The 13,984-nt window shown below is 37.6% G+C and overlaps 1 protein-coding gene across 1 annotated transcript; it reads right to left on the bottom strand.

The window, feature by feature from the left end:
- Positions 1-8,186: 8,186 nt before the first annotated feature.
- On the bottom strand, positions 8,187-9,428 carry LOC115965041. Its single transcript, XM_031084250.1, has one exon. It carries the CDS (start codon positions 9,426-9,428, stop codon positions 8,187-8,189), a length of 1,242 nt encoding a protein of 413 aa, XP_030940110.1.
- Positions 9,429-13,984: the final 4,556 nt, after the last annotated feature.

The raw sequence follows: 13,984 nt of genomic DNA, 5'->3' as shown, positions 1-13,984 counted from the left end.
GCTCCCTAACCTAACCCAACCTATTATGAAAGGATTGGGTGACCCTAAAAGGCCACTAAGGCCACTAACTTCCCTTTTCAACCCCAAATGTAATAGATGATAATAATAATAATTCGATGTACTTAGTCAACAAACATAACCCACAGAAGCTGCTAATCTGACACAAGACAGGAGCTTGAACGGGCTTTAATACCAAATTTGATGTAGCCTTTTTAGGAATTTTAACACTAAACTAGATTCTTCATAACATATTGATTGTGTTGATGGCTGTTTGGTATTTAAACAATAAAAAGAACATCAAATAAACAAAGATAAAACATTGGGCAATCACACCTAGGCTTTCCTAAGCACTCACATTTAGGTACGAGATAGCAATTGCAATTGAAAAAAGTTGGAATGTTCATTATATAGGCTACTTCTAAATCCTTTCTTACAAAGGCTAGGAATACTAATAACCAAAAAAAAAAAAAAGTACTTTAAGAACTTCTAAGACAATTCTAGTCTCTTAAGACAATCAATTATGCATCTGTACACAAAATGTAAGTGACTTTCAATTGATGTGGTAAGTAAGTTTATATGTTCCCATATGATATTACAAGGATAATGACATGAAAAAAAAAAAATTACAAACCAAAACTTAGATGTTGAATAAAAACAATATGGCACAGTTACAGCCCTAAGCAGAGTAAATGGCAGCAAAGGTTTTAGGATGTCCATGGTCTGTGTGTAGATATATGCGTGCATATCCATTATACACACATTATATCTATTATAATAATAACTAAACAGAGTGGAAGCTTGTAAAAGCCAGTAACTTTGAAGCTTGTAAAACCAATAGCTTCTCAATTCAACATCATTCAGCATTGAATTAAAAAGAAATTTTCCCTAATTCAAAATCATGACATAACTTGTGACATAATTTCTGGAAAAAATAGAGATTGATTTGATACACTTTCAAACTATATGAATTACAAACCAATTTCCCCTAACAATGAACACCGTTGTCATGCTAACTGTATTTTACATGAATTTTTTCCCTAGATGTGCGTCATAAAACACTTCAAAACCAAACCCACTTCAAAACCAAACCCAACAAAGCTAAAATAGCAACAATAATTATGAATACAGATAGACAACAATCTAACAGCGAAAAACTTAGGAAGCCACACTCAAATCAGATTACATGCAAAGGGAAAAAATTAAAATTTGAACTCAGCATTTACAAATTACCTTAATACATTTGTAATCCTTTAACTCCGAAGACAGATTGGGTTGAGCTTCGGCTGTGGTGAGATTGAATAAGTGTGGGTATGGGTATGGGTTTCGATTCAACTTCGGAAAGGGTCTACTGAACGGTTTGGTTTGGGTGCGGGTAGAAATAGGAGAATCTGACGGTGGCTACTGACGGTGGCTACTAAACAGACTGGCGGTGGCTACTGATCGGACTGAGGAAGGGAGAGAGACTGTAGACTGCAGAGGAAGGAAGACAAACAGTTTTAGAGACGTTACATTTAAAAACTAGCTCATATTCCGCATATAACTCGTTTTCCCCATTGACGAGTTCCAAACAGTAACGCGGGAATATTTTATTCCCCAAAAGCCAAGCTGGAACACCAGCGTGGCAAGAACCTGGCCACAACTCGGTTTCTTCATAATCGAGTTACTTAAGTAACTCGCCTTTACGGAGACCGAGTTACTTAAGTAACTCGCCTTTACGGAGATCGAGTATCCAAACAGGGGCACGCCCCTATATAGTTTCGAAACAGGGGCATTATGCCAAATATGTTTCCCAGAAAGGGCAAAAGGCCAGAATCCTCCATGTGTATATACATAAGAAGTCCCTTTTTGTTTTCAGCCGTAACATACAAGTAAGCTGTTTCTTGTCTTCTCTACGGCTGTATAGGAGAATCAGGTCAGCTCTCCTCTTTATTTGGGTTCTTTTATTTATGTGATACCTAGCATGTGTCTATCTAGCTTAAGGACTATTGATATATCACACAGCTAGGATGGAGGATTTCTGCGTATATGAGTCTTTGTGCTGCACAGAACATAGGGGTAGGTGTGGACTTGAAATTCAACGTTGTCATCATGTTGATAAATAAAAAAATAAAATAAAATAAAATAAAACCTGATTGTGACTAGAAAATCATCCCACGTTTTCAAGGAGGAATTGTGCATGAAATGGCATTAGTAGCTAATAGGACAAAAGGCATGACTTCATAAAGTCTAACTGTAGTGACCCAAAAAGGGGAGTCTTGCATTCCATGGAATCCCACATCGCCTAGGGAAGCACATGAGAATGTGTTTATAAGGAATGACCTCCCCTTAATGTGTAGAGGCCTTTTCCCCAGCGCAACCTGAGGAAGAACAAAACCATGAGGAGTATGGGCTCCAAAGTGGACAATATCTACACAGTTGGGGCAGGGTCGTTACAGATGGTATCAGAGCCATGCCCTAGCTGGAAGTGTGGGCCCCACACGCGAGGACGCGTGTGCCCGTAAGGGGGGTGGATTGTAGTGACCCAAAAAGGGGAGTCTTGCATTCCATGGAATCCCACATCGCCTAGGGAAGCACATGAGAATGTGTTTATAAGGAATGACCTCCCCTTAATGTGTAGAGGCCTTTTCCCTAGCGCAACCTGAGGAAGAACAAAACCATGAGGAGTATGGGCTCCAAAGTGGACAATATCTACACAATTGGGGCGGGGTCGTTACAGAACAAATGTAACGCCCCAAAATCATAGGCAATAAAAATCTATTTAATCTGAATAATCCATAAAAATATTAAATAAAAGAAACTAGCAACCTTGAAACTGATTACAAAAGTCAGAGCTCTAATTCACCAAATACAAAACATCCTCAAAATAATTCTCCAATACAAAGTTTAATGCCATAAAATAATAATAAAATCCTCAATTCCACAAAAATAGTTTGTAACATCTGTCTCCCAAGAATTTCTACTCCAGTAATCCACCTAATGTATCTGTAATGGGAAATACAGGGTGGTGAGATAACTCAATAAGTGGAATTCACTAATATTGGGGTGTGGGAACAAACCTTTCAAATAAATAATTCTTTCAACAGATTCACAACTTATAATTCACCAATATTTTGTCATCAACTATTTCATGTAAAAGAAAATAATATCTTTATATTGTGAGCCATCATAATATATATATTGATACCATCACATAAACAATTCCCTAGGCTTTTCTCGTGGTCAACGTTTACGCCCCGTTGACAGGGTTGTGCTGTCCCCTTTTTGGGACTGGAACCTCCTTTCATCCCATTTCTCAAGGATGGCTCCTTAGGAACCTAAAGGTATACTCCCTTGCTAAGGAGCTTCCTTTTGGATCCTCAATAGTATGCTCCCTTGCTAAGGAGCTATCAAATGTGCACTGTCCCCTTTTGGGACCGTCCCTTGCTAAGGACTAGCTGCAGCATGATTGTCCCTTGCTAAGGACTAAATATCATACTGAGCTTCTAATCACGACTTGCCATAGGTTTTCAAAACATATTCAATATGCTCACAAAATAATCCATTCATACTTCTCAAAATATAAAGACATATTCACACATACAAGTTTAAATAAAATTAGGTTGTCCCACCAGTTTTTCATAAAATGAATAGCCAATATGCACATCAAACATTTGTAAAATATTCATTTATATATAGAATATCAACGTATTCTTTCATATAAAATAGTTTAATAATTAACACTGTTTTGGGAAAACCCCCAAAATTAGTAAACACCACTTACCTCTTAGTTGCAAAAATAAAGGAAATCAACCTCCCTTGAATCACAACAATTCTGTAGAATTAGAACCTAGCAATACCAAAAATAGGTTCATCAATACACAAATTCCCACTTAAAATCTATTTTCACACTTAAAATGGTTTTATCCTAGACAACATTGATTTATCCAAAATCCTCTATTTATTCACCTAACTATCCAATTTACTTTCAGCTTTGATCAGATTTTTGGACCTATAAATATTGCTGCCTTATTAGAATATTCATGAAACTTCAATCAATCTCAGAGCCAATAGAGGTATGACTATACATACTATTCATACATAATCAAATTTCAAAGCCTAGACCATACGGCTATATCAACAATTCTTATTATACTATTATAATCATCACTCCAAAGACCCAAAATCTATTACACGGTTGAACTAGTGTGAAAGCAAAATAACCAGTCAACAATTTTGGCTTAGTGTGAATGCAAAATAACCGGTCAATGGCTTAGTGTGAATGCTTAGTGTGAATGCAATAACAACCGGTCAACAATGGTGGCTTAGTGTGAATGCAATAACTTAAGCATTCTTTTCACTTTAACATGGTGACCAAGTCCAACATATTACTCTATTTGGCTCAATCTCACGTCTGTGTTCCTTCCTGACATATTGGCCAAATCTTTATCTAATATAATACAATTATAGGAACCCCTTTTCTATTAGAATAATGATAGTTTAGGTTCATATCAATTGCAAGCTATATGACTATTCAAACTTCCTAAATCTTGAGCATGAGAAACATCGTACCTGAAGACTCCAACTTAACGCCACAGTGGAGAAAGGCAGAATTCAATTGTCGGCTGAAGCAAAAAGAAATCCCATCAGAAAAACACGTGTGACCTAAGAGGAAAAAGGCTAGGGTTTTCAAGGCCCATATGTGTACTTATGTCACCTTACTTGGGCTTCATATTCCATAGAATTTATCTTCTTTTTAATACCTTAGGCCCAAATTTATTTAATCCATTTTAATTATAGGCCTCCATTAAAAATTTACGTATAATAATTTAATTGGTATCAAATTATGGGGTGTTACATCCTTCCCCCCTTAAAATAATTTCGTCCTCGAAATCGTACATACCTTCATTAATGAACAACTCTGGATACTTTGATTTCATCTCATCTTCTCGCTCCCAAGATGCCTCCTCCACTGTGTGATTCTTCCAAAGAACCTTAACCAATGTTATGGTCTTGGTGCGTAGCACATGGTCCTTGCGGTCAAGAATTTGGATTGGAACTTCCTCATAAGTCAAGTTGTCTTTGATCTTGAGTGGCTCATAGTTCAAGACATGTGAAGGATCCGGGATGTACTTTCTCAACATGGAAACATGAAACACATTATGCACTCCTACAAGTGTAGGCGGTAAGGCCAACTCATAGGCAACTTTACCAATACGTTTCAGGATCTCAAATGGACCAACAAATCTGGGACTCAACTTCCCCTTCTTCCCAAATCTCATCACACCCTTCATTGGGGAGACTTTCAAAAATACCATATCTCCAACTTCAAATTCTACTTTCTTTCTTGAGTGGTCATAATAACTCTTTTGTCGACTTTGTGCTGTTTGCAATCTTTTACGAATCAAATCAATCTTCTTAGATGTCATCTGAATGGTTTCTGGTCCTAACAATTTCCTCTCACCAACCTCTTCCCAACACAATGGGGACCTGCATTTTCTACCATACAAAGCCTCATAGGGAGCCATCTCAATACTAGAGTGGTAGCTATTATTATAGGAAAATTCCACTAAAGACAAGTATTTTTCCCAATTCCCTTTGAAATCCAATACACAAGCCCTTAACATATCCTCCAGAGTACGAATAGTCCTTTCTGATAATCCATCAGTTTGTGGGTGGAAGGCAGTACTAAAGCTAAGATTAGTACCCAAAGCTTTATGTAGACTTTCCCAAAACCTTGAGGTGAATCTTGGGTCTCGATCGGACACAATTGATGCTGGAACTCCGTGAAGACTCACAATCTCATCAATATAAATCTGTGCTAGCTGATCAAGTGAGTAAGTCATCTTAACAGGAATAAAGTGCGCTGTCTTTGTCATTCTATCCACAATTACCCAAATGGCCTCATGTCCCTTAGGAGATCTTGGCAAACCAGTCACAAAATCCATACATATACACTCCCACTTCCACTCAGGAATTGGAAGTGGTTGTAGCAATCCTGAAGGTTTCTGGTGTATTGCCTTAATTTGTTGACAAGTCAAGCATTGCTCCACAAACTGAGCTATCTCCCTCTTCATGTTATTCCACCAATAAGTTTCTCGAATGTCACGATACATTTTAGTGCTACCAGGATGCACTGAGTATGGGGTACGATGGGCTTCTTCCATAATCTCTTTCTTTAATGCAAAATCATTTGGCACACAAAGTCTTTTTCCAAACCTCAAGACACCATCATTAGACACATTAAATTCTGGTCTCTTCCCTTCTTGTACTTCTTCTATGATCTTTACAATTTGTGCATCGTCAACCTGTGAACTCTTAATCTTCTCAATTAAAGTGGGTTGTATTGTCAAACTAGCCATAAAGACTTGGGAATCACCCATGACAATTTCAATTCCCATCCTCTCCAAGTCCGTAATAATCTCCTTTTGAGTAGTTAACAAGGCCGTTGAGAAACCAGAAGACTTCCGACTAAGCGCATCAGCTACCACATTAGCCTTGCCTGGATGGTAATTGATTGAGCAATCATAATCTTTAATCAACTCAAGCCACCTTCGTTGCCTCATATTCAATTCTTTCTGAGTAAAGAAGTACTTCAAGCTCTTATGATCAGTATAAATCTCACACTTTTCACCATACAAATAATGTCTCCAAATCTTCAATGCAAATACCACTGCAGCCAACTCCAAATCATGAGTGGGATAATTTTGTTCATAACTTTTTAATTGGCGGGATGCATAAGCTATGACTTTACCATGCTGCATCAACACACAACCAAGCCCTTTTCTTGAGGCATCACTATAAATAACAAAGCCCCCCATGTTGCTAGGAATGGTTAGTACTGGTGCAGTGACCAACCTTTGCTTAAGTTCTTGAAAACTCTTCTCACATTCTTCTGTCCACACAAACTTGGCATTCTTACGAGTGAGGTGAGTCAAAGGGGCTGCAATACGGGAAAATCCCTCCACAAACCTCCTATAATAGCCAGCAAGGCCCAAAAAGCTTCTAATCTCACTCACATTCGTCGGTCTTGCCCAATCAACCACAGCTTCAACTTTACTAGGGTCTACAGAAATCCCTGCCTTAGATATCACATGCCCTAAGAACACCACTTGGTCAAGCCAAAATTCACACTTCTTAAACTTGGCATATAGCTTCTTCTCCCTCAAAATTTGAAAAACAATTCTCAAGTGCTCTTCATGTTCTTCCATGCTCTTGGAGAAGATTAGAATGTCATCAATAAAGACAATAACAAAGCGGTCTAAGTATTCATGAAACACCCTATTCATCAAGTCCATAAACGCAGCAGGAGCATTGGTCAATCCAAAAGGCATTACCAAGAATTCATAGTGCCCATACCTAGTCCTGAAAGCTGTCTTGGGTATGTCTTCACCCTTGATTTTCAACTGGTGATACCCAGAACGAAGGTCAATCTTAGAGAAGACTTGTGCCCCTTGCAATTGATCAAACAGGTCATCAATACGAGGGAGAGGGTATTTGTTTCTCACAGTAACCCGGTTCAACTCACGGTAGTCAATACACAACCTCATAGTCCCATCCTTCTTCTTCACAAATAAAACTGGTGCACCCCATGGAGATGCACTTGGTCTGATGAACCCCTTATCAAGAAGTTCTTGTAACTGTTCCTTGAGCTCCTTAAGTTCAGTTGGTGCCATCCGATATGGTGCTTTCGAAATAGGAGAAGTTCCAGGGAGCAAATCAATAGAGAATTCAATGTCCCTATCTATAGGTATCCCTGGTAGGTCTTCAGGAAAGACATCAGGAAACTCCCTTACAACAGGGATATCATCCAACTTCAATACATCTTTCCTAGTGTCCACCACATTAGCTAGGTACCCTTGGCATCCTTTCCGTAAAAGACGTTTAGCTCGAAGGGCTGATATCACCCTAGGCAAAGCATGCAACCTAGAGCCCTTAAACCGAAATTCAGGTTCTCCTAGAGGCTGAAACACCACTTCTTTTCTAAAACAATCTACACTAGCATGATAAGCTGCCAGCCAGTCCATTCCCAAAATTACATCATAGTCATACATGTCCATCAAAATCAAATCTGCTAACATTTCCCTATCCTCAATTTGGATGACACAAGACTTAAGCATAAAATTACACACCAAAGAATCACCCATAGGTGTGGCCACAGACAAGTCATAATCCATAAGTTCAGGTTTCTTATCACATAACATAGCATATCAAGAGGAGATGAAAGAGTGTGTAGATCCGGAATCAAATAGAGTTTTAGCAAAGTTTGAGAATAAAGGGAGGATACCTGTAACCACAGTATCCGAAGCTTGAACATCTTGTGGTGTGAGTGCAAACACTCTCCCTTGTGCTTTCCTCCTCTGATCATTCTTTCCAGGTTGTGCCATTGAGTTTTGTGGAGGAGAAGTACAGCTTCTAGCTAAGTGTCCTGTCTTCCCACAGTTATAACAAGCCTTTCCTTCAAAGAAACACGGCTTATCTCCATGAAACCTTCCACAAGTAGAACAAGCATTCAAACTTCTACCTTGAGTATTCTGGGGTGGATTCTTATTTTCTGGCTTATTTGATGATGAATTACTCCCAGACCTCCCAAAAAATCCTTTCTTGTTCCAATGACCTTGAGCATTGCCTTGGCGAAAGCCTGTCTGTCCAGTGTTTCTAGGTGGGTTCTCCTTCCTAACATTGTTCTTGAAATCTTCCTCCAGTCTCATAGCTCTCTTAACTGACTCTGCATAGTTATCAACCCCTGCTGCAATCAAATGGTGTCGAAGTCTCTCATTCAACCCCTTTTGAAACCTGCTTGCTTTCTTTGCCTCAGTAAGGATTAAGTGGGGTCCAAAGCGAGATAACTCGATGAATTTAGCAGCATACTGCTCAACAGTCATACTTCCTTGCACCAAATCAGCAAATTCCCTCTCTTTTCGTTCTCGAACCACCTCAGGGAAGTAGTTATCATAGAAAACCCCTTTAAATTTCTCCCAAGTGATGGGATTCCTCTCAGTGTCCATTCCCTCCAAAATGGCTTTAGTAGATCTCCACCAACGCTCAGCTTCTCCAATCAACTTGAAAGTTGCAAACGGCACCTTCTGAGAGTCAGTGCAATCTAAAGCTTCTAACAATTTCTCCATTTGCAAGAACCAATTCTCAGCTTCATTAGGATCTAGCTTCCCATCAAAGGAAGGGGGATTCTGCTTCATAAAAGTCTCAAAAGAGCAACCAGCCCTTACCTCTACTCTACCTACACCTCTACTAGCAACATGGGCCAACCTGTCCAACAGTCGAGCAGCAGCTTCATCCAAAGGATCAGTGCGTGTCACCCTAGGACGTTCATTATTTCTCATGTCTTGAGTGACTTCAGCCTCAGTATCAACCCTTGCTTTGGTTGGCCTTCGCAAATTAACAATAGGTTCCTCGCTATTGGAATTAGCTACTCTCTTCTTTTTGGGTGGCATGATACCTAGTTAACAAGGAAATCAAGAAATATAGACAGTGCAAGAATTATTATTACTACACATAAGAAGTAACATTGCGAAAATTATTTAAAATATCTCATCAAACATAACCTAAATTCCAAATGCTCTGACCAAAAATCAAGATCATAACCTAGTTTCAAGTGTCTATAAAATCATAACCTAGTTTCAAGTGTCTACAGAATCATATCCTAAGCTCTGATACCATCTGTAACGACCCCGCCCCAACTGTGTAGATATTGTCCGCTTTGAGGCCCATACCCCTCACGGTTTTATTTTTCCCCAGGTTGCGCTGAGGAAAAGGCCTCTACACATTGAAGGGAGGTCATTCCTTATAAACACATTCCCATGTGCTTCCCTAGGCAATGTGGGATTCCATGGAATGCAAGACCCCCCTTTTTAGGTCACTACAATGATGTAACACCCCATAATTTGATACCAATTAAATTATTATACGTAAATTTTTAATGGAGGCCTATAATTAAAATGGATTAAATAAATTTGGGCCTAAGGTATTAAAAAGAAGATAAATTCTATGGAATATGAAGCCCAAGTAAGGTGACATAAGTACACATATGGGCCTTGAAAACCCTAGCATTTTTCCTCTTAGGTCACACGTGTTTTTCTGATGGGATTTCTTTTTGCTTCAGCCGACAATTGAATTCTGCCTTTCTCCACTGTGGCGTTGAGTTGGAGTCTTCAGGTACGATGTTTCTCATGCTCAAGATTTAGGAAGTTTGAATAGTCATATAGCTTGCAATTGATATGAACCTAAACTATCATTATTCTAATAGAAAAAGGGTTCCTATAATTGTATTATATTAGATAAAGATTTGGCCAATATGCCAGGAAGGAACACAGACGTGAGATTGAGCCAAATAGAGTAATATGTTGGACTTGGTCACCATGTTAAAGTGAAAAGAATGCTTAAGTTATTGCATTCACACTAAGCCACCATTGTTGACCGGTTGTTATTGCATTCACACTAAGCATTCACACTAAGCCATTGGCCGGTTATTATGCATTCACACTAAGCCAAAATTGTTGACTGGTTATTTTGCTTTCACACTAGTTCAACCGTGTAATAGATTTTGGGTCTTTGGAGTGATGATTATAATAGTATAATAAGAATTGTTGATATAGCCGTATGGTCTAGGCTTTGAAATTTGATTATGTATGAATAGTATGTATAGTCATACCTCTATTGGCTCTGAGATTGATTGAAGTTTCATGAATATTCTAATAAGGCAGCAATATTTATAAGTCCAAAAATCTGATCAAAGCTGAAAGTAAATTGGATAGTTAGGTGAATAAATAGAGGATTTTGGATAAATCAATGTTGTCTAGGATAAAACCATTTTAAGTGTGAAAATAGATTTTAAGTGGGAATTTGTGTATTGATGAACCTATTTTTGGTATTGCTAGGTTCTAATTCTACAGAATTGTTGTGATTCAAGGGAGGTTGATTTCCTTTATTTTTGCAACTAAGAGGTAAGTGGTGTTTACTAATTTTGGGGGTTTTCCCAAAACAGTGTTAATTATTAAACTATTTTATATGAAAGAATACGTTGATATTCTATATATAAATGAATATTTTACAAATGTTTGATGTGCATATTGGCTATTCATTTTATGAAAAACTGGTGGGACAACCTAATTTTATTTAAACTTGTATGTGTGAATATGTCTTTATATTTTGAGAAGTATGAATTGATTATTTTGTGAGCATATTGAATATGTTTTGAAAACCTATGGCAAGTCGTGATTAGAAGCTCAGTATGATATTTAGTCCTTAGCAAGGGACAATCATGCTGCAGCTAGTCCTTAGCAAGGGACGGTCCCAAAAGGGGACAGTGCACATTTGATAGCTCCTTAGCAAGGGAGCATACTATTGAGGATCCAAAAGGAAGCTCCTTAGCAAGGGAGTATACCTTTAGGTTCCTAAGGAGCCATCCTTGAGAAATGGGATGAAAGGAGGTTCCAGTCCCAAAAAGGGGACAGCACAACCCTGTCAACGGGGCGTAAACGTTGACCACGAGAAAAGCCTAGGGAATTGTTTATGTGATGGTATCAATATATATATTATGATGGCTCACAATATAAAGATATTATTTTCTTTTACATGAAATAGTTGATGACAAAATATTGGTGAATTATAAGTTGTGAATCTGTTGAAAGAATTATTTATTTGAAAGGTTTGTTCCCACACCCCAATGTTAGTGAATTCCACTTATTGAGTTATCACACCCCCCTTTATTTCCCATTACAGATACATTAGGTGGATTACTGGAGTAGAGATTCTTGGGAGACAGATGTTACAAACTATTTTTGTGGAATTGAGGATTTTATTATTATTTTATGGCATTAAACTTTGTATTGGAGAATTATTTTGAGGATGTTTTGTATTTGGTGAATTAGAGCTCTGACTTTTGTAATCAGTTTCAAGGTTGCTAGTTTCTTTTATTTAATATTTTTATGGATTATTCAGATTAAATAGATTTTTATTGCCTATGATTTTGGGGCCTTACATTTGTGGTATCAGAGCCATGCTCTAGCCGGAAGTGTGGGCCCACACGCGAGGACGCGTGTGCCCGTAAGGGGGGTGGATTGTAGTGACCCAAAAAGGGGGGTCTTGCATTCCATGGAATCCCACATTGCCTAGGGAAGCACATGGGAATGTGTTTATAAGGAATGACCTCCCTTCAATGTGTAGAGGCCTTTTCCTCAGCGCAACCTAGGGAAAAACAAAACCGTGAGGGGTTGGGCTCAAAGCGGACAATATCTACACAGTTGGGGCGGGGTCGTTACACTAACCTTTCAATATATTAAAGAAAAAGGAAAGTCTAAGCATAGGTTCTGATCTCAACACCCCCCCACTTATCCGTATTTTATGGGAAAGGATATCCTATGGTTATTATTATATTTAGGGTGATGGATATAGCTACATGACAAGAAAGGATGTGAATTGTAGATTGATGAAATTTCACTTATTCGGTCATTTTGAAGCCTTGAATATCCATGATTATATCAATGGAAAAATCAGAGTAGGCAGCAATATTTTTATGTCCAAAAAAAAAAAAAAAAAAAAAAAATCTGATCAAGCTGAAAGTGTATTGGATAGTTAAGTGACTAAATAGAGGATTTTGGATAAATTAATATTGTTTAGGATGAAACTGTTTAAGTGTGAAAATAGATTTTTAAGGGGGAAATTGTGTATTGATGAACCTATTTTTGGTGTTGCTAGGTTCTAATTCTACTGAATTGTTGTGATTCAAGGGAGGTTGATTTTCTTTATTTTGCAACTAAGAGGTAAGTGGTGTTTACTAATTTTGGGGGTTTTCCCAAACATTGTTGGTTATTAAACTATTATATATATATAAGAGATATATTGTTATTCTATACATATAAATGGATATTTAATAATTTCTTGATGTGCACATTAATTATTCGTTTTATGAAAAACTTGTAGGACAACCTAAGTTTATTTAAATTTTGTATGTGCGATATATCCTTATATTTTTGAGAATTATGATTGGATTATTTTTGTGAGCATCTTGAATGGATTATTTATGTGAGTATCTTATACATGTTTTGAAAACCTATGGCAAGTCGTGATTAGAAGCTCAGTATGGTGTTTAGTCCTTAACAATAGACAATCATGTTGCAGCTAGTCCTTAGCAAGGGACGGTCCCAAAAGGGGACAGTGCATATTTGATAGCTCCTTAGCAAGGGAGCATACTATTGAGGATCCAAAAGGAAGCTCCTTAGCAAGAGAGTGTACATTTAGGTTCCAAAGGAGCCATCCTTAAGAAATGGGATGAAAGAAGGTTCCAGTCCCAAAAAGGGGACAGCACAACCCTGTCAACGGGGCGTAAACGTTGACCACGAGAAAAACCTAGGAAATTGTTTATGTCATGGTATCAATATATATATATTATGATGGCTCACAATATAAAGATATTATTTTCTTTTACATGAAATAGTTGATGACAAAATATTGATGAGTTACAAGTTGTGAATGTGTTGAAAGAATTATTTATTTGAAAGGTTTGTTCCTACACTCCAATGTTAGTGAATTTCACTTATTGAGTTATCTCACCCCCCCCTTTATTTTCCCATCACAGATACATTAGAGGGATTACTGGAGTAGAGATTCTTGGGAGACAGAAGTTATGAACTATTTTTGTAGAACTGAGGATTTTATTATTATTTTATGGCATTAAACATTGTACTGGAGAATTATTTTGAGGATGTTTTGTATTTGGTGAATTAGAGCTCTGACTCTTGTGATGAGATTCAAGGTTGCTAGTTTCTTTTATTTAATATTTTTTATGGATTATTCAGATTAAATAGACTTTTAATGCTTATGATTTTAGGGCGTTACAACTATAACTATGATTGTCTTAAGCTTTTAAATGATTCACTTGAGAACATAAAAGCTTTTTTCTACTAACATATGAAGCTCATTTTGCATCTTGAAGTTAAGCACTAGCAGCTAAGGATTCTTTGAAAATTTATTTTAATACAAAATAAGAAAA

This window comes from Quercus lobata, chromosome 10, assembly GCF_001633185.2.
Source record: "Quercus lobata isolate SW786 chromosome 10, ValleyOak3.0 Primary Assembly, whole genome shotgun sequence".
NCBI classification, from domain to species: domain Eukaryota; kingdom Viridiplantae; phylum Streptophyta; class Magnoliopsida; order Fagales; family Fagaceae; genus Quercus; species Quercus lobata.
The sequence above is the reverse complement of the archived record's forward strand: the minus strand, read 5'-3'. Positions and strand labels throughout refer to the sequence as shown.